Below are 27,385 nucleotides of genomic sequence, written 5' to 3'. Positions count from 1 at the left end.
TGCCATTTAATGAAAAAGGCTACTACACCGACAGGAGAGTCTCCCGTCAGCATAGTTAATCCACCTCCAAGAGAGGCGGTAGCTATGTCGGTGGGAGAAGCTTTCCCGCCCCCATAGTGCTGTCTACACCGGGAGGTTGGGTGGGGATAACTGCATTGCTCAGAGTTGTAGATTTTTCACACCCCTGAGCAATTTAGTTATGCTGATATAAGTTTGTAATGTAGATTTGCGGTTAGTTTGGTGCCCTGTACAGAGGATCTCTAGCTAACCCAAATCCCTCCCATAATGTTTATCAGCAAGGAGTGACAGTTTGGGCATTAGCACATATTAATGTTACTGGGATAAAGTATCCTCAGATTATTAGCTGGTGCAACTGAACCTGTCAACATATTGCAGGAAGCCCCTCCTACCTGCAGGGCTTTTTCGGTAGCCTGTCAAGAGATAAGGCTCTGTTTCCACAGGGACACTTGAAGAATCGCTTGACACCATCATGCCAGTGGTATTCATGATTCTCCTTCACACACGACTCTAGGAGCTTGAAATAGGTGTATTTACACTGCAAGGAGAGAGAGAGAGAAAGAACACTATGAGAGAAGCAGAGACACTAAGTGAAAGTGGTGTTATTCTGCTGTCCAAGGAAAAGAGAGTGTTCATTCAGGATCAGCAGGATGCCCCCTTGCCCACCTCCCGTTCTTGCATGCCCAGAGAGAATGGCCCACTTGATAACATCACTGCCTCCAAACCCTTCTGCCCCTTTCCCTTCTTCACTATCACCTTTTGTCACGTTTGGCCCAACTCCCTGCAAAGTGCAGAATACAGATAGCAGTGAAAGTATGTCAGCGGTTCAAACTATTCAGGCAGGAAGAAACTTCCCCCTGCCCCACGGCATTTTAAATGATGGTAAAACACCACCTCTGCCTTCCAAATGGAGCCACTGAAATGCAGATTAAAGAATCTAGTCATTAGGATGCCTTTTGCTATGTTCTAAGGCACCTGAGCTCATTCTTCACCCAGCCCTAGAATACTCCAGAGTCCAGTACAAAGTCAGACTGGCAAGAATTAGGAGAGACTATCAAGAAGTCTTATCTAAGTGAAACAACCTGGTAATGAGCTGCTGGGAAGCAGCTCTTCCCCAGAGTGACTCATGTGCTGGGAACCCATTGGCACACAAAGGGGCACTTAACTTTGCTTCTGGAAATCTCAAATGCAATACCAAAGTCTGTGCTATTTCACCAAAGCTCTAACTCCCTCAATATCACTCACCGCTCCAGCTGGTATAATCAAGAACATTCATAAGGATCAAGTGGTTTTCTTGCTAATCACCAATCCAGGCTTCAGCAGAGATAGCAGCTGAACTCCTCACTCAAATCCAGTTCAAACCAGTCTGCATGCTCCATGCACCTGCCTACTCCAGGGTCACTCACCGTTTTACACGTCACAACCCGACACTTCACTTCTTTAATGTTCTTCATCTTCTCTTCCAGTTGTTCTTTTTTCATCAGAGGTTCAAAGTAAAGTTCCTGCAGCTCAGCCTCAGCCTGCCAGAGCACAAGAGAGGCACTGTCGTCTGATATACAAACAGAACACCTAGAAACAGTGCAAGCAGTTCCACATCTAGTGGGTTGGCCAGGATGGCTACATCCTGCCCTGGAGAGACTGAAATCTCTGAAAGACAGATGAATGTTCAGAAGCTCCGAATAATCCATTTTGTGTGCGCTCCTTGTTTGAAAAAGTACAGTATATAATGCACATGCTGCACTTCACCCACTGCTGAAATTCAGCCATCTCCCAGGTAGATCTCAAATGCTGTTTAAGAGCTAACACACAACTTGGGTACAGTACTCACTTTTGTACTGAAGTGTAAAGTGCAGGGAGGCATGCAGGATGACCTGAACTGGAATTTGCCCAGGCCACCATAGTCAGCATTCAGACTCTTATGAAGACTGCCGTGAGATCTTTACCGATTAGTATCTCAAGCCGCACAGTGCCCCTCACACCATCCTGGGAAATTTTTACGGTACTGTTACCTAGCAAGGTGGTGGAATATCCATCCCTAGAGTTTTTAAGGCCCGGCTTGACAAAGCCCTGGCTGGGATGATTTAGTTGGTGTCAGTCCTGTTTGAGCTGGAGGTTGGACTAGCTGACCTCCTGAGGTCTCTTCCAACCCTAATCTTCTCTGGGTATGGCTACATTTGGAATTTCAAAGCGATGCCGCGGCAGCGCTTTGAAGTGTGAGTGTAGTCAGAGCGGCAGCGCTGGGAGAGAGCTCTCCCAGCGCTGCATGTAAACCACATCCCTTACGGGTGTAGCGTGCAGCGCTGGGAGCCGCGCTCCCAGCGCTGCTGCCCTGATTACACTAACGCTTTACAGTGCTGTATCTTGCAGCGCTCAGGGGGGTGTTTTTTCACACCCCAGTTGCAGCGCTGTAAAGTGTGAGTGTAGCCAAGGCCTCTGATTCTACGATACTGACTCAGATGAAAGAGCGCCATCTACTGGATCACCTGCACCACTGCCCACATTTTATTCAAAGGCTAGGGCTCTGCAACCACTCTGCCCGCAGTCATGGTTACAACACAGAAGTGGATTGAAATAGGCATGTGTCCATTTTCTGGAGAGCAAAGTGACTCCATAGATATGAATATTTGCAATAGCTGGCCTGCTATAAAACAACTGCTTAGATTATAAGCTCTTTGGGACAGGGACTATCTTGTTGTTCTGTTTGTCCAGCATCTAGCACAATGGGGTCCTATCCCATGACTGGGGCTCCTGGTGCTGAAAACTGACACTCTCAGTTGTGCACAGGGGAGAAGTAGATTCCAGAGAAACCTCAATCTCCTTATGGTTTATAGAAAGGGAGAGATGGAGGCTACGTGGATGGAGCGTGGGTGGGGAGAGAGCCAGACTGGAGGAAGAGGAAGAAGGCCACAAGCTGATGTTCTGTTAGCACAGAGTGCATGTCAGGCAGGTGGGGACAGACAGGGTGCTAGATGGCAGCTAACTGCAGAAGAGTGAGTAAAGGGAAACAGGGACCAAGGCTGACAGAGTGTAAATGCCCTCGTACCAGGAACTAGTCCAGCTTTGGTGTTTCAAGTCTCTGGCTCTGACTTCAGATCAAATTTGATCAGTTTAGCAGTAAAATGACAAGGAGTAGCTCAAATCCTCCTCTCAGGGTAAATCTACGCTGCTGCCAGTGGTGTAATTTCCAGCATAGGCAGACACTCCTGCACTAGCTTTGATCAAGTCAGCGCTATAAACATAGCAGTGCAGCCAGCATGGCATGGGCCAGCTGCTTGAGTACACACCTAGGGTCTCAGACAGGACTGTCTGTGGGGTGGCAAGCCCATCCCGCCACTGCTACCCTGCTATTTTTAGCATGTTAACTCAAGCAAAACTTGTGGGGGAATGTCTACCTGAGCTGGAAGTTATAGCTCCAGCCACAGTGAAGACACATCCGCAGTGGAGACCCAAAGTTCAGCAGAGATATTCCAGATTTACACCAGCAGCAGCAGAACAGAATTTGGAGCTATGCAAAGTCAGCCTGGGCTCTCAAAAGACTTGTCAGCCACACCAGAGAATCACATAATTGCAACCAGCACTGTGTTTTCATTGGCTTTTTGCACCTCATGCAGCTTGAACAATGATGCTAGATTAGTCCGTTTTACCTCCTAGCTTTCATATATTATACTCCTGGGGGAATTCTGCACCAAAATATTAAAAATTCTGCACACAATATTTTAAAATTCTGCATATTTTATTTGTCAAAACAACACAATATAATCACACCAGTTTCAATTATTTTGGTAATTTATTTCAAAATACCTATCAGCAACTATGTCAGACACAAAAAAATCAATCCCCTAGGAATAGAGAGTTAAAGAAACTTCTATGACAACCTAGTTCCTGTTTCTCTGTCCCCTCCCCTCCAGAGCCAAGCCAAGGGACCAGACACCCACACACCCTCCACCAGAGCCCAGCTGCAGGGTACCCCCCCCAGCCAAGACATCTGCATCCCCTACCCCCCAGAGCGCAGCCACGGGGCAGCCCCCAGAGCCCAGATACCTGTACCGCCTACCCCCTCCCCCTGGCCTCCCAATGCACAGCCGCGGGGCAGCCCCCAGAGCCCAGACACTTGCACTCCCTCCCCCCAAAACCCAGCTGCAACCCCCACCCCAAGCCCAGACACTCACACACCCCTTCTCCCAGAACTCAGCTGTGCCCCCCGCAATCCAAACACCTGCACTCCATCTTCCCCCAGAGCCAAGCTGCGAGCACCCTCCCAGATACCCTCATCCCCTACCCCCAAGAGCCCAGTCACAGGGCACGTCCTCCAGCCCAGACACTCAACACCCCTTTGCCCCCAGAACCCAGCAACAGCCCCCCAGCCCAGACACCCACCCCGCTCCTTCCCCAGAGCCGAGCAATGCCTCCCCCCCCCGCCCTCCGAGCCCACGACATATGAACCTCCTCTCCCAGAGCCCAGCCACAGGGTCCAGCCTCAGCTCCGACACCTTCACCCACTACCCTCCAGAACCCAGCAGCAGGGCAGCCCCCAGCCCAGACATTTGCAACCCTTCTCCCCCAGAGCCCAGCCCCAGCCCAGACACTTACAACTCCTCCCCAAAGAGCCCAGGGATCCAGAGGGAGAAAAAACCTGATGCTGGGTCATTTCCTACCCATGGCCTCTTTCCTTCAGCCAGGAACTGCAGCTACTGGGATTCCTCCAGCTCCCTCCCTGTCCCTGTCCCCCTGGCATGTGAGCTGGGCTTTGCTGGGTTGAGCAGCTCCTAGTGGCAGCCAGCAGCTCTGCAGTCCATTTCTGTAGAGGGTGGGGCGGGAAGAAAATTCTGTGCAGAACATTAATTTCTGCACACATTCTGCATTGTGCAGTGGCACAGAATTCCCCCAGGAGTAATATTCACACAATGCTGCAGTGTCTACAAGGGAATGTGGAAGTTCAAACAAACAGATTTCACTGGAATTTTTTTAAATTGTGTAAACATTTCTATTCAATGTAGATTTTGTAAAAGCTCATGTACCCCTCACCTAGGTTTGGACATTAGAGTGTCTAATTATTTGTAATGATCCTGAACTTTAACTCTCATTGCCAGTATATGTACAAAGCACTTACCTCCTTAAGTACGCCCACATGCTTGGACTTGGCATTCAGGATTTTCTGGAACTCTTCAGACTCCAGATATGCCAGCTGTTCTCGACGTTTCTTTTGGGCAGGTTCTAGTTCATTGGCAGCTAGAGAAACAAGACAGGTTTGCTGTTTATGCCACAAGGTGAGCTTAAAATCATGCTCTGCTTTCTAAGCATAACCATCCTTTTGTGCTTTACAAATAACAAGCACTCGAAGCGATGTCTCAAGTTGTATGAAATAACATTTTGTAAAGAAGAAGTGAATGACAATAGGATGTGTAATTAGTGCAGGAGCTACAGATCTTAGGCCAACTTCCAATCCAATCTCAAGAGAAAATAAAATGCTACTAACAATGTCAGCTTCCTCTTCTGCGGATCTCAAAGCACTTTACAAACAGTTAAGCCTCACAACACTTTTATGAGATTAGTATTATTCCCATCATACAGAGAGGCAAACTCAACCAGAGGTTAAGTGACTTACCAGAATTCACACAGCATGTCAGTAGTAGAGCTGGAAGGAAAAGCTAGGAATCACTCTCACACTGTAACCACTAAATCACTTTCCTTGATGAGATTTAGCCAAGTATGCAATTTGTGTACAATTACAAATACTATAAAACCTTTCACAATGGGAGGAAAACAGGCCTAGAACAGCAGATATTGTACACACAGAGTGAGGCTCCTTGCCCGAGTAGGATCAAAGCCCAGTGTATTCTGTATCAAGCTGGACCTAAATTCTGCAGTATTATCCCTGGATTCTGCAGAACATTGGTGCAGCAGACTAGAAATTCTGCAGCAGCCTCATTAAAATGAAGAGGCTTGTAACCAATTAACTATGAAGATCAATCAGGATAGCAAAGTGCCTGTTACCTATTGGGATAGTCAGTTTATGATAAGCCCACGTTTGCAATATGCTGCACTGCTGACAGCCAGCAGCGTTGGGGAAGTTGTTTGGGGAGAGTGAGGAGCAAGCTGAAGATTTCGGCAGCCTTACACAGATATGATACTGAAGAAGCCAGGGGCAGTGCTGTAGGGTAAGTAAAGCAGCAGGAAGTATTTCTGCTAAAATGATCAACAGCAAAGTAGTCAGCAATAGTGACATTTACATGCATCTGACGAAGTGGGTATTCACCCACGAAAGCTCATGCTCCAATACGTCTGTTAGTCTATAAGGTGCCACAGGACTCTTTGCTGCTTTTGCAGACCCAGACTAACACGGCTACCCCTCTAATAATTTACAAGTGAGATTTTCAACAATGCCGAACTGACTTAGGAACACAATTCCCTTTGCCCTTCAAAGAGACTTGTGCATACCTCATTCATCATGATGGACTGTTAACTCCGAAAACTAAGGATGACATTTTAGGATGGGATTAGGAGATTTAGGAAAAGAAGCCTCTCAGAGTCCGTGGGACTCCTGCTCCTACATCAGTTGGGCACATTTGGAATTCCCAGCCTAAATTGTCATCTCTTGATTTCAGAGTTAACACTCCATTATGACAAATGGAGCAGTGCGCACTTCAGGGAAATAGGGACGACTGTGAGGCATTATACAATGCTTTGCTCTGCTAGAACATCTTCCTGCCAATGATTGCAACATACTTGATATGTTCATGAATAAATATGTTGATGTTTCTAAAGTACTCTCAGCTCTTGCATCATATATGATCCAGGAGCACTTAGTAACTTAGACACATTTAAAAAAAAAATCACAACTAGAAATCATGACTAGGTTAAAGATTTAAAACCAGAATTACAAATTTTGTGTTTCTATTCCTTCCAACAGAAGGTAATCCAATAACACTCATACTATTTTTAATTTTTTTAAAAATTCCGAGCATGATCTCTGACAGATTAAATCTAACAGAATGCTGAGTATTTAAAGGTAGTGATCCAATACCATTTCAGATACATTTCATAATGCAACAAGACAATTGGAAAGATAATATTGATATCTATTTTAATAGTCCACTCCGAGTGGAATTTCCACTATTAGATAAAAAGGGAAATCACTGAGCTACTGTTCCACATAATGCAAAATGAGCAAACCAAACTCAGAAGAAAAGAGCACTGCTTTTATACAGAAGCCCAGTAATTTGCTGCTTTATTATTATTTAGATTGCATGATATTGGGCAAGTCCTTTAGTTTCAGTTCCCTATCTGTGAAACTGAGTCAGACTTCCCTCCCTCGGGAGGGTGCTGGGAGGATAAATTCATGAATGTTTGGGAGGTGCTAAGGTACTATGGTTACGGGAACCATAGATGATGAATATACGAGGCTGGAGCTATTGAAGCCTAGAGCTTTCAGGGTCTCTTTCCATAGCAGCAGGATACCCAACCTTTGTCACCAGATCCATCATGGAATTAGGCCTTTTAAAATCAGGTTTAAAACCTGTTTTAGTTCCAAATCTCTTTGACCCAGTGTGTGATTTTAGTTACAAAAGTAATTCAGCAGCAGTTGCTGAGCTGAACATAGTCAGTCATAAAGCACCTGGTGATACTTGGAGGGTAGTGTGTACAACGCACTCACTTTTTAGAGTCAGTTCTCTACTTTCATACCTTGTGATGAGGGGATATTTTTCTCAACTCTCTCCATGATCTCCAGAACATCGGCAAGATCAGATTGTTTCCGTTTAACACTGTTTGGGTTGGTTTTATTGAGGATTTGGCCTTTTGCTCGCAGTCTGTTTATAGCAGCCAACTAGAAAATGGGAACTAAATGTTAACGCTGAACACACGTATCCAAGGTCACACATTCCTAATTCCAAGGCAGAAGGGAAAATGTCAACTGGAAGAGGCAATAAGGTGTTCTAGACTGAGCATGGGCATCCCAACCAAATTCTAATCCCAACTCTGCCATTTCCTAGTAGTGGAGCCTTTGCCAAATCTCCCAACCTCTGACTCAGTTTCCCAATCTGTAAAATGAGGCAGACAATTCTCATTGGCATATTACGGGGCTACATGTCTGAGATCCAGACGAAGATGCTGCACAAGATAGAGAGGAGCTAGAACAAAGAAAACTGCATTTTCAAAGCAGCAAGGAAACAGCACTGGAGATTTCTGTATAAATCACTCTAATAACTGGGCACTAAAAGAAACTTGCAGATAAGAACATAAGAACGGCCATACTGGGTCAGACCAAAGGTCCATCCAGCCCAGTATCCTGTCTACTGACAGTGGCCAATGCCAGGTGCCCCAGAGGGAGTGAACCTAAAAGGTAATGATCAAGTGATCTCTCTCCTGCCATCCATCTCCACCCTCTGACAAACAGAGGCTAGGGACACCATTCCTTACCCATCCTGGCTAACAGAGAGTTTCTTTAGCAGATATCCTACCACTTTGAATACTTATAAAAAGACATACTAGTAGCATGTGTCTTGGAAACTAACAGCTAATAGGAATTAGAAGCTTACAGTGGGGCACAACAGAGTTTAACAGGTTGATCTCGGAAGTCAAGGCTGCATGTTGCAACATGACCCATGTCAGGAGCTCAAAGTCCAACTGTTCCAAGGGATTGTTACCTTTTTAGCTTCTGCTAAACCATTCAATTTTGGTACTGGAGGTGGAGAATCATCAAAGAAGAGGATGTCATCGCCCTCAGTGAAGCCTATCCCCAGCCTGGGTGCTTGAGGGGTTGACATTTTTGCAGCTTTGGGAAATTCAGCCCCTGGGGTGGGAGAGCAGAGCCCTGAGGAGGATGGCAAAGCTGAGCTATTGGTTTTTGTTGTATTCTGAAGAAACCTAAGAGAGGAAAAAATACTGAAGTATAGTCATAGGTCATCCTAGCAAATCAAAAAGCTCGAAATAGTACAACTGACTTTAGAAGACATGTTGTAAGCCATTGTTCAATGAAAGAGGCCTTGCCTGTATTGCTATAAAAGCATTCTGCATGTCACCCAATTGCATAGCACAGTTAGGCCAGTCAGTTTCCTTTTAATCAGAGCTCAAACCACTTTGCACACATTAAGGATCAGTGCAACCCTGTGAGGTAGGTAAGTCAGTCACAGAGTAGGCAGGTCCCAGGAATCATAGTTCCCATTCTCCCTGCTTTATCCTTTCTGGTTCTCAGGCACAATGCTGAGGCGTATGGCTGTTCATTGAAATAAGCCTCATGATATTCCTGGTTAGATTAGGTTTTATAAAACTTTAAACCCTCCCACCCTACAGGACAGTCTGCCTGTAAAACATCAGCAGATGCTGGAGAGTTTTACCGCTTCTGTATATCTTCTGATCGCTTTTTTCTGGCCTCCAGCATTTGCTGCTTCTGTTGTTTGAGCAATGCTGAAGCGGAGATAGACTGGAAAGCAGATCCTTGCTTCCCTCGAGCCTCTGAAATAAATATACAGACATTGAGACTTGCAAGGAATGAGCCAAGGCTCTGCAAAGGGGAGTATTATGGGAGTACTTGGACATACCTGCTGCATCTGCTTTGGCCAAGTGTTTGCAGAGGTTTCGTGCTCCAAAGGTTGGCATTGCCAACAATTCTTTGAACTCATCAGTACATGGCATGGGTCTCTTCGAGATACCTGGAGCAGTGCACAAAAAACCCAACAGACTCAGAACCAGGAAGGGAAATGTAGGTCTGGCTTCAGCACTCACACTTAATGCATCAGACATTTCTAACAAGAGAATTGCTATGAAACATAATATTCAGTGCTCACACATTACTCTCATTTTAACAGAGGTCACAAATTAGCTTCCCAAAGTGCCACCTGTTTATTTTTGGTACTTAGATGGGCCCATTACTCTAGTATCTGAGCACTTCACTATCTTTAATGCATTTATCCTTACAACACCCCTGGGAGGTAGGGACGTGTTTTTATCCCTGTTTTACAAAGGGGGAACTGAAGCAGAGGGATACTAAGTGACTTGTCCAGCATCACACAGAAAGACACCAACCGGAGCAAGCAATTGAACCAAGTCTTCCAAGTCCCACACTAGTGTCCTAACCACTAGACCAGCCTTCCTCTCTCCCCTGGCAGCCCAACAAGGACTATCCTATTTACAGAAAGGGAAATGGCGGCAGAGAGGTTAAGTGACTTGCTCAATGTCATGGAAGAAGTGTCTCAGAGCCAAGATTAGAACTCTGAGGTCCTCACCTCCCAGGACTGTGGAGGGACCACCCCAGAATGCCTCTCTTCGGGATATACTCAATGTCCCCAGAAATCATGAACACCCTATTTCCAATGGTTCAAGTCCTTTGTTTTCAGCCTAGTGATTCACAACTGGAGATCTTAGAACTACCACTGCTCCCTCAGTCTAGCAGGGACTTTTTCATGCTAGCCAAGGACTCGATGGAGCAAGTTCCAGACTTGGCCAGTAATTTTCTGTTCCAGAGCTATGTGCACGTGGGAGGTTATATAATAAAAGGGAGGTACAAAACATACTCGGAAGAGAGCTGGACAATCTCTGGGCAGCTTTTTCCCTGCAGCTGTGATACCAAGGGGAGGAGTTTCGATCATTTGGGGAAGTGAATTCAGACTGGCCATCTTTGTAACTACAGAATTTCCCAGAGGCTCTAAACTAGCTCACACATCTTGGGCTCCACAGACATGTCACACTGCAGGCGGAAAGCATGTGATGGGAAAAAAGAAAGTTACCTATTTTCTCTCTAGTTTCCTGTACAATCACGTCGGTTCCTTTTACGACCAGATTCGTGAGAGTGGTTTGTATCTTCTTCTTAGGGGCTGCAGCTGCTGCACTACAGAGACAAAACCCCACAAGACGTGAAGCAGTAAAGGGTGAGGAGCAGTACTGGAGTTTGAGTCTCAGCTCAGCAACTCCCCAAATGCTCCAATTACCCATCACTCACTCTGAGCAGGTGCTTCCCTCACAAGTAGGGACATTGTGCTGTAATCTTTTGTATCTCAAAGACTTGGGGTTTCTATTTCTGTCTCGATTTAGATATACATTTCTGAGTATTAAGGAGACACAGAGACTTTGATAAAATCTGGCTAATATTAGCTCCAGAAAAAGACAAGAGAGATTGCTACATACAGCCACACATGCCATTTAATGAGGTAATCAGGTAGCATTGTTAGGAGAATCCTAAGTGATTTACAAGTATTGGGCATGATCCAGCTTTCACTCAAGTCAATGGGAATCTTTCCACTGCTGACTTCACTGGGATTTAGAAAGGGTCCAATTAAGGCTCAGAATTCATGTGACGTAGCAACCAGATACATACATAAGAGGGGTAGCCGTGTTAGTCTGGATCTGTAAAAAGCGACAGTGTCCTGTGGCGCCTTATAGACTAACAGAAGTATTGGCGCATAAGCTGCTCATGCATCTGACGAAGTGGGTATTCACCCACAAAAGTTTTTGCTCATAGACTAACAGAAGTATTGAAGGTGCCACAGGACTCTGTCACTTTTTACAGATACATACAGCTCACTTCGTCCACCACTCCCAGGTGCGAGGCAGTAGCTATTTAATAACACACAGCAACATCTTATCATTTAGGTTAGAAAGTGAAAAACACAAGATCCAGGGATGTGTCATCAGAATGTAATTACCCAAGATAGCATTTGGCCAGGACACAGTGGTTAAAAAAATGCCCAGAGAGCTTTAATGACTTAAATGCTCAGGACTTAAGCTTTATCCCTCCTTTGAAAGAGAGCAGCACAGCACCCTCAGCCTCACAGTGCAGTAAGGCTTTTCAGGTAAGCATATCACATACCAACTCATCAACACCACCTCAAGGATAGGAAGATGTTTTCCATCCAAGCACTGCCTCTGCTTACCTTGGATGGCCAGGCAGGCTCCCTGCCAAACGTGGCGTGGCTCAGAGCAGTTTGATTCCTGTTTGGTTAATTTTTAGTTAACCCAAAGGAATGCTGGTCTCTATAAAGATAACTTCAGACACACTTATAAGTAGCTAGGAAGGGAATTCGGTCAAAGAGCCAAAGGTTACAAGGAAATTAACAGTTTCTCTTACACTGAGGCTGCATAGGCTGCCGAAGAAACACCTCCATAGTAAAACCCATCCTGACAGAGCCTCTCCTTCAAGCTGGGATTTTTGCGAGCTATCCTTTTTGGAGCACGGCCACTGGAGAAGCTAGACTGTAAATCTGCCCGCTTCGAGCTGAGCCTCTTGTACTGGGACTGTACGTGGTATTGACAATATTCACAGTCATTCTGAAGGAAAGAAATAAGGCAGCTCTGTTATTGAAGCTAACTGGAGATTGATAGATAACATTTCCCCTGAGAAAAACAATAATATCTTTTTTGTAACTAAGCTGTGCTTGTACAGACATCATGAGTAACCAGCAAGTACTGAATGTGACCAACACACACACAGGTCTCTACCACTGTGCGTTGAAGGCTGTTATAGTGCAGGGATCAGTCACTAGAGGGACACAAGATCCCACACACTAATGTCTTACATATTCCATTAGAATAGCTCATTCTCAAGTCTACTGGTCCAAGGTTTGACCTCACAGACAACTGGGTCATCAGTATGTATGCGGCCATGGCTCATGACCTTCAAAGTTACATGGCTTCTTTACAAGCACAGACATGGAAGAAAAGCAACACTAAAAATGAGATGTTTCCTACAGCCATTTAAAAAAGTTTACAGACATGTTTCAATATAAATCCAGGAAAGAACAGAGATTAAAATCAGTGATTGTCCTAGTCTGTCTGTGAATAGCACCCTCCACCCACAGTGTTCGTTAACTTTCCATCAAAACTGAAACACCATTATTCTCTATATAGTCCTATGTACAGGGTTTCCAGTAGCAATAACCTCCAGATCAGGTATATTGTGCCTGTTAGCCAACAACCAGTCACCTCCTCCAGCCAGTTTAGCTGCCAGGAAACGTCCTCCCCATGGCTCATTATTGCTGGTACTAGATGTTTATTGATGCAGTTGCGGTTTAGGATACTGCACACCCATGTCTCCATGTGCTGATGTGTAAGCATGTTCCAATGTTGTTGCAACGTCTTACACAATTGCTGTCCTCCTCCATCTCCAAATGCTTCTACCCCACTTCCAATCCTCCCCCATTCCGTTGGTATCCTTCAAGGTTCTGTACCGAGTCTGTACTCTTTTCCTTCTACACCTACCTGTGGGTGCTTGGCTCTGCTCTTACTCTGATGATTCCCCTCTCTCCTCATTCCCACATCTGTCTGATCTCTCAGCCTGGATGAACTACCACCAACTAAGACGCCAGTGGAAACTAGAATATTCCCCACACCAGAACCCTCCCTTCTTTACAACACTATACTCTTGATATATGGTCTTGACATCAGAGTTGTGAGCACGTACTGAGTCTTAGTCACATGGGAACAGTTTTCAAGATGCATTTGCTTGTGTATATATCTGTGTAGACCTGAAGCCAAAGATTATCAGAGGGGATGCACTCTCACAGGTCCCTTGCAGAGATGTCAAAGCTGACATCTTAACATAGCATATAATGGCCAAAGGACATTTAGATTAGATTAAGATTTCATTTCCTCCTTCTTGACCTTCTCACTTTTAATGGGGTAGCCTACCCCTAAAGGCCTGGAGCTGGCCAGTCTCATATCCTTAGCCCTGTCTGCCACACCTAAGATGAGGTGTGGGATTTAGTTAGTAGAACCACCTGGGTTAAGAGCAGGTAAGACAAAAACCTGTCAGGGATGGTCTAGATAATACTTAGTTCTGCCATGAGTGCAGAGGACTAGACTAGATGATCTCTTGAGCGCCCTTCCTGTCCTACTATTCTATGATTCTCCTATAAAGAGCAGCAAGAAGCTGCTGAGAAGCAGGGATGCTCACAGAGAGAGAAACTGCAGGGTCTTTGGGCATAAGATACTTCAGCAGAGGCCTGAGACAGCAGGGAATGGCTGCAGATAGTAAGTAGACTCCAGCAGAGAACCTTGAGTTTTCAGGGAAAAGGCTACAGGAGGAGAAGGCCTGTGAGACCCCAAGCAGGAAGATGAGGAGTCAAGATTTGATGGGGATTTGAGAAACTTTATTTTGAATTCTGTTAATAAATCCTGCCCCAGGGAGGTGCGTTTCTGGCCTTGAGAAGAGTTTTAGCAATTTGATTGAGAGAGCCCTGAAAGATGGGTAAACTGAGGCAAGCCACCTGCAGAGCACCTGCAGGCCCATTGACACAACTAATGATACACACACATTAGTTATAAGTTATGATCCAATAATAATGCACAGAATCAGAGCACTAGCTCTAAGGCACCAGCCAGATTTTCCTTAATCAGTGACCCACAACAGTAACAACTCAGTGACAGCCTAGAGACCAACAGATACATACCAGGTTAACAATCTGGGTACATGGGTCACCATTCTTCTTCCTAGCTTTGCAGGTTCCCAGGTCCAGAGCTTCACCCAAGAGTAAGATCTTTTGGGGATGATCAACAGACAAACACATCTAAAAAGAAACAGCACAAAGAGTAAACCCAAGGCTCAATAAACAGATTTTTGGAGAGGGGCTGGATGGGTCAAATGATGGCAATGAAACAGAGCCTTTGATCTCCGGGTCACTGGTTCAGCTCCTGTCTAGGTTGGTAGTGACCAAATGTAATTTACCACAGGACAGCAAAGCCAGTAGATGGCCTCAGTCCTAATTTCTAGAGAACGTGTGTTCGTAGGAGAAAAGCCACCATCAAGTGGCCCGGCTGCTGGCAGTCTCCACAGAGAAGCCAAAGACTGAACAGGCATGGAGACCAAATACCTGCTCAGCCCTGAACATGGTCATCCTTGGAACAGAGCCTAGCTATACTGGTATGACTAGGCTGCATTGTTATGGACCATGCTGTATGCATTCTGTGGATAGACAGAGGGCTTCAGACGTCAGTACTGGAAGTTAGCACCTTCTACACTTCACTTGAATTGAAAGATTTATATCAGGCTAGCCTACTGTACAGTGAGGGTTCAAGCCAGCCCACTGTCCACCACAGTGCTCCTGTACCAGAAGGGGTGTTGCCCTTCCTCAGAAGTTGATTGGCAGTCATCGTGACAAGGGGTCAAATACCACTATATGCCCATAAATCATGTACAGGGAGAATTACTGAAAAACAGTGGCCCTAATGGAAAAGGGGGTAAAAACTCCTAGTCTTCTACTCAGATTGGGAAAAAGGAAAGGAAGGAAAGGAGAAAAATGAGAGCCCCTCTTGACATATAATGTTTATTGTCAAGTGAGGGAAAAGGAAATTCCAGCTTTATATGCTCAGGGTTCCAGGGAAACAAGAGAAGGAGCTGTGGTAAGGCTGGAGATATTTTATAGAATGCATTGCAGGGTGGGATATGAATTTCCAAGCACTTTTCCTTCTGAGGGCACTGTGAATTACATCAGTTGGGCAAAGTGTTTTGAAACATATCCCAGCGACAGCCCAAATAAAATTATGAGTCCGAGAGGAAAAAAAAACCCATTGTTACCTCATCCGAGCCTTCTTTAGGTTTCATGGGATTAGCATTGAGCAGCCCAATGACCATGCCTTGGTCTGTCTTCCAGTGTTCTTTGTGGACATCACCAAACAAAAACAACGAGACACAGCTGTTTAGATCACGCAGGTCGTTCAGCCGCCAGATACTGAAAGTTTTGCCCTGGAACAGACATTGGTTCTCCCTTTAAGATCTTAATAAGAAAACCACTGATATTGTCCAGGTTTACAGCAATCTGCACGAAACTTGTTACTATTTTGCCTTTGTTCTCTATACTTAGCATAGGCCAGGGAATACTGTGGCAACATCATTTACTTTCAAAGGTAACTGTACATGTAATTGTGACCGCTGTTCTTGCTCCTCTTACCAATACTTAATAGCTATACAGCACTTTGCACAGACTCTCATTAATCCATAATAACCCTGTACAGTACGTGTTAATCCCATTTTACGGATGATGAAATTGAGGCAGTTTTGCCTAAGACCACCTAGTTGGATCTAGAACACAGACCTTGTGTTCAGCTCTGTGTCTAACCACTAAACTTCTGCTGGACAAAATATTAGCCTGTAGTATGATCACAAGGGAACTGGTAGAAGCCCCATGACTTGGCACTTTTAGAACATAACTGGACAAAGCCCTAGTAAGTGTAAAATAGGTAGGCTTGAAAGGATTGAGTTTTAATTGGTAAATGTCAACAAACATCTATTTCACCTTACACGCAAACTAACAAAAAATATTTCAAATGATAATAAATGAAATTTACAAATGCACAAAGAAAATTTTGTTTGAAAACTTATTAGAGTTTGATTTATGGCTATGCACTTTGTATATTTTGACATGAGATGTTGACAATTTGTTTTTTTAACAGTTATAACCCTTTAACTTTTTGAATCTCAACATCTACTGTCATTAAATCGTTATTGCTTGTCCCCTCCATAATTTCCTGCAACTATGAAAATTTAAATGGATAAAAATAGGAAAAAAATGCTTAAAAACAAACATTGATACCTGTCAAAATTATAAATAATAAAAAATTTAATTCTGCCAAGCCTAACAATAGGCAACTATCCTTCATTGGAAAGGAAAACAACTAAGTGACTTAACAGATCTTTTCTGTCTCATGATTTCATGAGCTAGTACATCAACTCACCTTTTGGGACCCCCTGCAGGACCAAGTGATTGAAATTTGGAGCATAAAGAATGAAAATGAAGTTTGGTTTTATTTTTTTGGTGCTATTTAATATTGTGACTTCTGCTTTCATAGAGGTAGCTGCTCTTCTGGGGGCCAAAGCTAGTGAATTTAGCAATTCATAACAATGTAAGTCATAATAAAGATGAAATAATCCTACAGAACGCATGCATAATCACAGAATGAGCAGATTTATACAGCATTCTGTAGATGACAATCTTATGCCGTACATCCAGTTCTTATATGAGAGCTGACACTAGCAGCACTGAATTAACCTAGACTACCTAGAATATTCAAATTTAATATAGTAGCTTGTTTTAATTAAAACAAGAATGTAGAGTTGGCTGACAAAATGTGCAAAATCTAATTAGACTATCAGTGATAATACCCTCATTTAATTGAGAATAGAGCAAAACTGCTTACGTTATTTGAGCTCTGAGGGGTGATTTTCTTTATTATGACTCCAAATGTTACCCAGTCTGTTTCCTCCAGATTCCCCCCAGCCAGTTTGCCTTGCAGCTGAGACAGTCTGATCAGCTTCCGTCCAGCCATTTTCCTGTCTAGTTCCACTGATGACACGCGGGGTTTTCTACATTAAGAAACAGGGCATATAGAGACCACTAACATTAGCATCGATACAAGGGATGACTAAAAACATGTACAAAATAGCTTTTATATTCATGAAATTACATCAAGAGACCTATTAAACTGTCTATCCCATCCTCAACTACCATCACTGCAGGACTGTTCTTGGGAGTGTAGTATATAGTGCTCTGTTCTTAAAGAACTCAGCATCCCCCCTGGCAGATCACTCCACAGGCTAATAGAAGTCCACGAAACGTATGTTCTGCACCTGATTTCATCCCATTCCTCCTAGCTGCACAACCTTAGATCACCTGAAACAATTCCTGTCAGTTACTGGTGTTAAACATATATAAATATTTGAAGGCTGCTGATATACTTAATTGTTGTGTCCAAATACCAACACAGCAAGTTAACCTTGTATCTGTGGTTAATTCTATTCATTTCAGCAAGGACTGAACAATATTGCTGCCCAAGCATGAGTGCAGGTTGGAAATTCACCACCCTTTCCAATGAGGAAAGCCATTTCAAGTAACAAGAGACCTTTTGTGGTCACAAGTATTGGGAATATGGGGTCAGCTCTTGAGGGTTCCCTCCTGCTTACACTGAAGTCCATAGCAAGACACCTATTCATTTTGATTGGAGCAGGAGCAGGCTCCATCATGTCTCCCTTGCCTCCCCACCAGCTCTGAACATATTGTGACAGAAGCAGTTCTAAGCACACTGTCTAATAAAATGACTGCTACATTGTTAAAAATGGACTCTAGGTCAGAACAGCATGGTCAGCATCCGTAGAAGAGGACAAAAAATGGTAAATAAGCCAGCAGAGATGTTGCTGTCTAATTACTGAATTACCGACCAGTGCTGCTGCTAGATTATTAACATTAACACCCTGATCAGACAATATTCATTCTGGGATGGGAAAGCTATTTATAAAATACAGCCAACCAAAAATTTCACCCTGATCTGACAGCCCGAGATCCACATTCACAACGCATTTGACATAGGAAGCACCTTTGGGACAGTCCATTAGAAGGATCACATCTCTCCTATTATTTAAAATTTTTCCCTCGATACCCAGAACAGCTTTGGGTCACTGACCTTAATCTGAGCCCAGAGAAGGTTTCCACAGAGACTGGCTGATCAGTCATGCTAGAACTCCCTTGCACTTGGTGCATCCGGTCTCTGGTGGCCATTTTGGGCCTGTTCCCAGGAGTAGATCTGAGAGGCTGAAATGATGAACTTGATATTGGCCTTGGAGGAGGATTCTTATTCTCTGTAAACAACGGGGGGAGGGGAAGGGGTGGAGAGAAAGAAGGAAAATCTGCATGAAGAATGAAAAACAATATTCTCAGTTATAAAATACAGCTGTAGTAGGATGAGACCCTGAAACAAACTCTTGTGTCAGAGGCCCAGTCTGAGGCCTGAAGCCTGAACCAAAATACTTCCAGGCATTGCTAAGAAAAAGCTGGGCTGTGAGGAGGCAGGCGCTGCTCACAGAAGTTGGCGACACCACACTGGTAGCTACTGACAACAACAGCAACTTAAACTTAACAAGGGACACCAATCTAGAACATTTTACCCACATTAGCAATGGAAAAAACTTATTCAGCTAGTCAGCCCTGCCTCCTCAGTACAGGATTGTTCCCTGTAGTGGAATCCCAAGGACTAGCTCCTGTTCACTTGTAAATGACTCGAGCAATGCGATTTCCTTTAAGAGACTAAGCCAGTGCCTCAGATCTACAGTGTAACTTTCATATTCTCAGATGACAGCCCAAACTAATATTTACCAGACAGCAGCGTAGCGCTAAGGCAGCTTAATTGCACCAGAACCTAGTTACTAAGAACTATACCTGATGGTGAATGTTTTGGTTTCTGGGCTCCCAGTTTGGTTATCGATAAAGCAGGGCTGTTGAGCTGAGCAGAGAAACATGGCGACTCCTGGAGTTTTGGAGTTTTCCTTTCCTTGAAGGGAATACATGGCGATTTACCTGATCAACAAAAACAAAGAATATTAATGAGATCTCATTGGCTGGACACAAAGTCTAACAACTGCTCCAAACTAAACACATCCTTGTATAAATTAAATACAGGAATCAATGTGGAAGCCTTTCCATATAGCTGCCAGCTCCTGAAGCCTGCATTTGAAATGTAACAGCTGACTAGAAACCAGCCACTCATTCTCCAGTGACTCAAGACAGCAGGTACAAATGAACCATTGAGCTGTATTAAGCTGGAGCTCTGGTAACACACACTGCTAGCCCCAAATATGACCCTCTTCCCTTTTATCCCTACCACATTCACCACACAGCTGTATCACTCATAGTAACACCACAAAACAATCTGATCTGTACGTTGTGTGAAATGTACCACTGCCTACCAACAATGGGCTCCAATGTAGCGCCTTCCAGAGGACCTCAAAGAGCTTTATACATGTGAGTCAGAACAACACTCCAGAGAATCATCCCCATTTTACATATGGGTAAACTGAGGGTCAGTGATTTAGTGACTTGCCCAAGGTGACACAAGAAATTTGTAGCAGAAAGGAATAGAATTCAGGCCTGTGTTCTCTCAACTGGGATGTCCCCCTTCTACTAGTTGACACCTTTTGCTTAGATACCTAGTTGTCTGCAAGACTTGACTATAAATACAAGTCTGGATTCAGAGACATGAGAAATGTTTAATTAACCTAGTTACCAAGGGTTTTTTTCTGAAGGCCTGAGCTGGATGGCTGCCCAATTGCAGTCATTTGTAACTGCTCCTGCAACTTCTTCATCTGCTCTTGCAATTTCCTCAGTTCATCTAGGAGAGAAAAAAATAATGAAGCTAGCAGGAAACCAGCACAGATTAAGATTTATAAGATTACTGGAATCTTAGTGGCTTTACTAAATCATGGGAATTTAGAAGTGATTCTAAGGGAAGAGAGAAAAAAGGCTGAAGCCATGATAAAAAGAAAGCTCAAGTTCTGTAAGACTCATAGGGAGCACAGACTTTCCCAACAGCCCCCCTGGAGCTCAATTTTTCTTTAGCAAAGATATTTCTTCATACAATCAACACTACTTAGGTGATGCTATGCCATGTGCATTAATATTTCCTCTCAATACAAACGATAAAGTGACAGTACTGAGTACCAGCCCCAAAAATACCAGCACTGGATCGTACACCAGCGATTGGTAACCTGTCTGTGTCCGCATGGCTCAACTTAGCATAGTCACAATAGCACTGATATTACCCCTTTAAGTTACTCTGATGCTGATTTTTATGGTAAGACTTTAACCAACCCAATCAGATTCAGCCCTAAAGATCAATAAACACACAAGACGCAGTTCTGATGAACTGCCTGATGTTGAATTTTAAGTGTGTGATTTTTTTTTTTTTTGTACTGGTAAAAGATGCCAGTGACAGCCTTAGAGGGTGAAGAACTCTTTATCCATAGAACGGATACAAGTTGTCACATAAGCTTCCCTGTATTGGTGTGCTAATGTACCTCAGCCCTAACCAGAACCATCTGTAGGGTTGAGGGGGTAGTTCAGTCTCCATGGCTCATTCAGTCCTTGGTCTCTCTGTTGACAAAGGTGGCATTTGGGATGGTAAATTTTGCCATGTGGACATTTAAAACTGGACTAACCCCAATACGCTTACTTAACCCAGGCCACTCAACAGTCTTCATGACAGCTTTCAACCACTTCCCAACAGGGTTGGAGTTGAACTGGAAACCTTGAGAGGAAGGGCTCTATATCCCTAATCAATCCCGGGAGCCCTCTAGTATGCCCCAATCAGCTCTCTAGTGATCACCACAGCTTGTAAAGAGACAATATATATTTGGAGGTCATAAGCTTGAAGGGCATGACAAATCAGACAAAAATTGCTGTTTAGCAAACCTTGCAAATCTTGATTGTTTTTCTCCTTCTCCTGATTTAGAGCTGGAGAACAGGGTATTTCCTGTACAGTTTCTTCCTCTTCCTCCTCCTCTGTCAGGTCATCCACATCGCCAAACAACGCAGATGCATTTTCCTTTTGCTCACTGGCTTCACTCTCCTCAGCATCAACCTCCTCGGTGTAGGATGCATCATCCTCTGCGTCAAAGAGCTCATTATACTCATCTGGTTCTCCAGACTCATCTGAGTGAGCTGTGGTGTCTTCAGGAGTATTCCCGTCCTCAGCTGCCTCATTCTCTTCTAACAGAGAGGCCAACAGCTCCAAGTCATCATCACCTGGAACAAACCAATCAAACCAAGAGTCACCGCAGCCCAATTAAAGTAAAACTACAATGTAATATGTGCCCAAGATATTGCAATCACATCTAATTACAAAGAAAAGTCGATCGCTAATTAGATGTAATCAGAGCACTGATTTTTTTTTTTTATAAAACTGTAAGTTAGCCCCAAGCGAAACTGCTGTTGGATAAAGGAAGACAACAATGGAATACAGAATAGCTTCCAATCTCTTTGTCCATCATAAAACAATGTGTCTGAGACACTATTTCTTTAAAAAATTTGCTATGTATAAAAAAAATTACATGGGAAACAATGAAGCAAGGAGCAGAAATTGTCAGCTATGTTGATCAAGAAAGGTAGATTGGAGCTGCAGGCAGAAACATAGGGAATGACAGATTTCGACAGCTTGTTAGGTATGCTCTATATCATTTTGGTTCAGGTTAATTTTTGGTTTATTGCACAGGCTTCCAAATTGTGGTCCATCAATGGCCCACAGAAAACTGGCAGGCTGCACTTTGCTAGCATTTCCTTGCTGGCAGCCTCATTACAAAGAAGAGTCTGGAGGTCTGAAAAAGTAGAAACAGGAGCTGTCCAAAGGGATCAGAGCCAATAGTGGAGGTGGAACTGTCAGTCATCAGTGGGAAATATCAATGGGATCAAAGGGGAAGGGGAGCATATTCAGGAGAGCATGGGGACCAAGCAGCTGGGCAGCATGTCTGTGGAAGAAGGGAATCAAGCACCAAGGAAATATGTGCAAGGCCAGAAGGGACCAGGCAATAAAGAAACATGAGTAGAGAGAGAGGAATAAAACAGGTTGAGGGGAGATGAAATTCAGAGGAAAGAACAATTGTGTGATTTAGCCTTTGATGCTGAAGATGTGCCAAAGCAGCTCAATTGAAGGGGATTTTGATGGAGGCATTTTGCATAGATTGGTAGGGGATTTAGGATAAGTCTACACCACAGACCTTACAGCTATAAAGTCTTCTGTGTAGCCGCTCTATGCTGGCGGAAGAGAGTGGCAGTTGCTATGTTGGTGGGAGAGTGTCTCCCGCCAACATATCACTGTCCACACCAGCACTTTTGTTGGTGAAACTTTTGTCAGTCAGGGGTGTGTTTTTTCCACACCCCGACCGAAAAATGTTTTAATGACAAAAGTGCAAGGGTAGACATAGCCTTAGTCTCTGGACCTCAAAACCATCTGCTAATAAACAATTACTGTGATTTAATTTTACACTAGTTAAATGCAGTTTACAACCATGTTCTCTGAACTCATTAACTCACTCATTATACTCATTTATTGGCCCTAGATGCAAAAGGAAAGGCTGGGGAAAGGAAAACTGCAGATCTCACCATCCATGATTTCAACAGGACTGACTGCTTCAGCAGAGTCCCCAAAGGAAGAATCTCACCTGTTAGGGAGAGAAAAGCAGCAATACTGTTAACTTGCATAATAAATAAAACAAGGATTCAATGCATAAACTAGGAACACAAATTATCATCGATTTCTTAATGTGTTTAACTATTGAAAACAGCAATGGTTGCTGTCTCAGCCACTTCATTATTTCACCAAGCCCCTACATACAGATGATAATCCTCTTAAAGCTTCAAACTGAAATAATTTACACTTCTATACCACCACATAGCAAATTAATGGCAGAGCAGGGATGAGAATCCAATCCCACGACTTAACCATTAGACGACACAGCCTCCCTTAGCATGGGGAGCTTATCTCCTCTACTTTTCATGTACATATGATTTCTTAGTCTATAAACTACGCACACATTGGTTTCTTATTGTAGGGATACACAGTGACTTTTTAGACACTGAATTACGGGCTCACATTTATACCAGAGTAACTCAGAAGTAACTTAGAAACCATGCCCACCTCCCTTTAGCAAGTGTTTCTTCTCCCAGTTCCTTTATTCACTATGTTTACTTTTTGTGTCTCGTCTCATTTTTGTCCATTCTAATTTCAGTTTAAGATCTCTACAATGTTGCATTTCATTTTTCTGCATTTAGATTCTGATCTTGCAGTGAGCTACATGCAAGCCCAAGGTCAATAACTGAAGTCAATTAGGCTCCGTGCTGAGCTCTTTACAGTATCAGAATATTAGGTTCCTTATTTAAAAAACAAACCACCCAACCACATTCATAGATTCACAGCTTTTAAGGCCTGAAGGGACCAATGGCTCTCCTATTTGGACCTCCTGTGTAATACAACCCATAGAGTTTCATTCAGTTACTCCTCTATTGAGCCAAATAATTTGTGTTTGATTACAGAGTATCTTCCAGAAAGGCATCCAATGTTGATTTGAAAACTTCAGGAGATGGAGAATCCACCACTTCCTTTGATAGTTTGTTCTAATGGTTAATCACTCCCACTCTTAAAAATCTGTTTCTTTTTTCTAGGTTTCTCATGCTTCTTTCAACACAGTTATTAAAATAGATGGACCTGTTTTTATTTCAGTATATGAGGATTTGAACAGATGGACACTTCCCTAGAAATCTGGAGTACCAAACTTTGATATTATTATTAATTAGACAGAAAATAAGTGGTGGTGCGTGGGAAAAACTCAGTTTCTCCTATCGCTTATTATAGGTTACTGGACAAGCAGATTTCTTCAGACATTGAACATTGCTTTAGAGATCAACAAACAAAAATCTGGAAAGTTTATTTAATGGGGAAAACATCATTTGGTCCGCACTAAAGAGTCAAGTGGATAAAAAAAATGGGGTGCAACACCCAAAAGTGTGCTTAGGAGCATTCCTGAGAAAAACAGATATGGACCTAGGCCCCAAAGAGTTTAACTCCTGAAGTCAGAAGATAACATACAAGGGACAGCAAAAACAGAGTGGGAGAAGGAAGAACAAGAGCTACTAAAATCAAGTAGCATAGTTTCTTATACACACACAAAGATATGTGATTATGTAGCACTTCAGTGTAGACACTCCCTATGTCCGCCAAGGTAGGTACTCCATCCACCTCCCCGAGAAGGGTCGATGTAAAATTTTTTCCATCAATCTAGTGTTGTCTACACCTGGGGTTAGGTAGGTATATGTACATCTCTCAGGGGGGTGGAATTTTCACCATTGGTCAGGCCCTCCCTCAAGTTTTATTCATTAGTACTTTTAGTAAAAGTCATGGACAGGTCACGGGCCATGAATTTTTGTTTATTGCCCATGACCTGTCCGTGACTTTTACTAAAAATACCTGTGACTAAAACATAGCCTTAATAATGCTTAGAGACTACGGTGGCTGACACACTATTATTATCACACAGGTAGGTGAATGTTTTTGGTGTAGCATAGGAAAGGGAATTATAAACACTTGAAATTATAACTTTCAAAGTTCTCTTCAGATGAATTTAGTATTATTTAAAAGGAATTAAACATTTATATGGATACAAAATACCTAGAGCTCTAACACTTAATGCAAACGAGTTTGGGAAGGGAAACCCCCTCAAGCCTCAGGTCTTAAACATAATGAACTGCTAAATATGTAGTGGCTCTCAAACTTTTTTTTTTCCCCCACGAACCACTTGAAAATTGCTGAGGGTCTCTGCAGAACACTTAATGATCTTTCCAAATGTTGTTTGTACCACTAGCTAACTATTGTAAAGTGCTTTGAATAAAAGTACTACATAAAAAAAAACTTTATTATTAACTTTTTTGTTCTACAAATAAAAGCGCATAACTCATATTTTAATATCAGTAGTCTTATCTTTCTAATGCGATGGATGTGCCCTCCCCCCGCCGCGACAGCCCCCAAGCTGGGGCTGGGAAGAAGAGGGGTCTCTCCCTCTCTGCCCCGCTGCGGCAGTCCCTGAGCTGTGGCTGGGAAGGAGGGGGGTCTCTACCTGGCAGCCCCAGCCCTGGAGCTGCGGAAAGTCACCTCTTTCTCTGGCCCTGCACGTCCCAATTTCCCCCCAGCCCCTCTTCTCACCCAACTGCCCCCTCCCACCTACCTCCTGTTTCCCCCAAGGCCATCACCTCATCTTACACGTGCATCTTCTCCAGGGTCCACGCAGCTAATTAGTGGAGCCAGGCCCAGTTCCCAGCCTCATGAGCATTCAGACAGAGACCTCCCAGAACTCTTCCCTTCCCTGGGCACCGCCAGAGCCCGCTCGCACCCCGCCCCCACATCTCCCAGCAGAGAACCTGTCCCCCACTGGACTCCCCCCACCTCCCTCCCAGGGAACCCACAACCCTGATCTCCTCTCCTCCTGAAGCCCCCTCCTACCCCGATCCTTCCCCACCCGGGACCCCTCCCTCAGCGACCCCCCTTACCCTCCTCCTGAGATGACAAGGGGATCCCGCCCCCTATGAGACCCCCGATCCTTCCCACCCGGGACCCCTCCCCCCAGCACAGACCCGTGTCCCAGTGGACTCCCCCTCTCGCCCCTCAGAGATCCCTGCCCGGGAACCCACAACTCCGATCCCCTCCCCCCGCTTAGACCCCGTCCGCCCCTGGGACACTCACGGATCCCCAAGCCCCGCGATCTCTCCGCCCCCAGATCGCCCTGCTCCGGGCAGGCCCCCGCACTTACAGCGCCCAGCTCCGCTCGCCTCAGCCGGGTCACCCGCCAAAATTCTAACTAGGCCCCGCCCCCTCGCCTATCGGGTCACACGCAGGCGCAATTTCCTCGGCTGCCGCGTCCCCGGCCCTGGGACAGAAGCGGGAGTTCTGCGCATGCGTAATGTGTCTCTGGCCCGCAGAATGGCAAGCCGTGCGATCTGCGCCATCTTTATTAGGGGCGGCTCAGTCCTGTGTATGGTAGAGTAGCGTTGTGAAGCCACTGGTGCCATCTTGCTTAGGGGCAGGCATGCATGCTGCTCGAGGGCTGGCTCTTTGGTACTAATGTTTCTTAAATGCCTGTCTTGAACTCCCCGTTCTTCCCCCTGAAAGCCTTGGCGCAAACTCCCAGGGCAAAAAACACTAGCCGCTGACCTTAATGATGATGTCATGGGAAACTGCCTGCTGATGTCACAGAAAGCCGGGTGATGACATCACACCAATAGGACACCCTACAGACTGCCCCGCATCACAAAGTGTAGCAGTGGTGCCACGCAGAAGGGCTGCCATATTGATTGCCACACTTACCCTACTGCAGTGGGACAGCCTGCATGTATGTCAAACCCATGCCCAGTGCCGTGCTGCAGCATCTCAATACGTCAGCATGCCCCAAGGGCAGCTGCATGGCTCTCTAGTACACCAACCCCTGTGCCCCAGTAGAAAACTGCTTGACACCCTAGCATAATACCCCCTGCCCTTGAGGAGCTGTATGGCACCTGGCCTAAACCCCTGCCCTACATCCACCTACATCAGCACTCCCCAACTCTATACAATTTTTGGAACCCAGATCAGCTCAGCTGCAAGCCAGCCATCAGCAGTTTGCTATGCTTCAACTGTAATTCCAAGGGAGAGAATTACATTGTGCCTATTTAAAGTAGAACCAAGGGATTATTGTAATTGAAATGAATGAAAAAAAATCTCATTTTCTAATTTGCTTGCATTGTGAATTTTCCAGAAATTTTTTGTGCAGTCTGTTTCAACATTTCCCATGTATACTCAGGCATGATCCTGCAAACACACACATGAATAGTGCCAATGAATGTGTGCAGATTTGGGGCCTTAGTCAATTTCTCCCTTGCACAAAACACCCTTGCCCCACTCCCCACCCTGCTCCTTCCCCGAGGCCCTACCCTTGTTCCACCCCTTCTCCAAGACCCCGCCCCCACTCACTCCATCCGTTGCTCGCTGTCCTCACTCACTCACTGGGCTGGGGCAGGGGTGTGGGAGGGGGTGAGGGCTCTGGCTGGGGGTGTGGTCTCCAGCGTGGGACCAGAAATGAGGGATTATAGTTGCA

The 27,385-nt window shown here is 44.5% G+C and overlaps 1 protein-coding gene across 2 annotated transcripts in view; it reads right to left on the bottom strand.

Moving 5' to 3' along the window:
- The window catches only part of MCM10 (minichromosome maintenance 10 replication initiation factor), a 30,316-nt gene extending 3,879 nt beyond the window's left edge, over nucleotides 1–26,437 (bottom strand). Inside the window, exons 1-19 of one of the 2 annotated variants that reach the window (XM_050936831.1) lie at nucleotides 26,066–26,437; nucleotides 22,869–22,927; nucleotides 21,183–21,515; nucleotides 19,999–20,103; nucleotides 19,155–19,292; nucleotides 18,403–18,577; nucleotides 17,143–17,308; nucleotides 15,524–15,691; nucleotides 14,400–14,516; nucleotides 12,080–12,279; nucleotides 10,743–10,843; nucleotides 9,558–9,668; nucleotides 9,354–9,471; nucleotides 8,664–8,883; nucleotides 7,702–7,843; nucleotides 5,624–5,653; nucleotides 5,129–5,247; nucleotides 1,425–1,538; nucleotides 411–556 (exon numbers count right to left, since the gene is read on the bottom strand). In XM_050936831.1, the coding sequence (XP_050792788.1) occupies nucleotides 411–556; nucleotides 1,425–1,538; nucleotides 5,129–5,247; nucleotides 5,624–5,653; nucleotides 7,702–7,843; nucleotides 8,664–8,883; nucleotides 9,354–9,471; nucleotides 9,558–9,668; nucleotides 10,743–10,843; nucleotides 12,080–12,279; nucleotides 14,400–14,516; nucleotides 15,524–15,691; nucleotides 17,143–17,308; nucleotides 18,403–18,577; nucleotides 19,155–19,292; nucleotides 19,999–20,103; nucleotides 21,183–21,515; nucleotides 22,869–22,875 (2,510 nt within the window). In that variant the 5' untranslated portion in view covers nucleotides 22,876–22,927; nucleotides 26,066–26,437. The remainder of the gene's footprint in view (nucleotides 1–410; nucleotides 557–1,424; nucleotides 1,539–5,128; nucleotides 5,248–5,623; nucleotides 5,654–7,701; nucleotides 7,844–8,663; nucleotides 8,884–9,353; nucleotides 9,472–9,557; nucleotides 9,669–10,742; nucleotides 10,844–12,079; nucleotides 12,280–14,399; nucleotides 14,517–15,523; nucleotides 15,692–17,142; nucleotides 17,309–18,402; nucleotides 18,578–19,154; nucleotides 19,293–19,998; nucleotides 20,104–21,182; nucleotides 21,516–22,868; nucleotides 22,928–26,065) is intronic. The other variant, XM_050936833.1, reaches the window with a different exon arrangement.
- Nucleotides 26,438–27,385: the final 948 nt, after the last annotated feature.

Source organism: Gopherus flavomarginatus, chromosome 1 (genome assembly GCF_025201925.1).
Source record: "Gopherus flavomarginatus isolate rGopFla2 chromosome 1, rGopFla2.mat.asm, whole genome shotgun sequence".
NCBI lineage: Eukaryota > Metazoa > Chordata > Testudines > Testudinidae > Gopherus > Gopherus flavomarginatus.
Note: the sequence above shows the minus strand (reverse complement) of the source record. Positions and strands in the feature narration are given on the sequence as shown.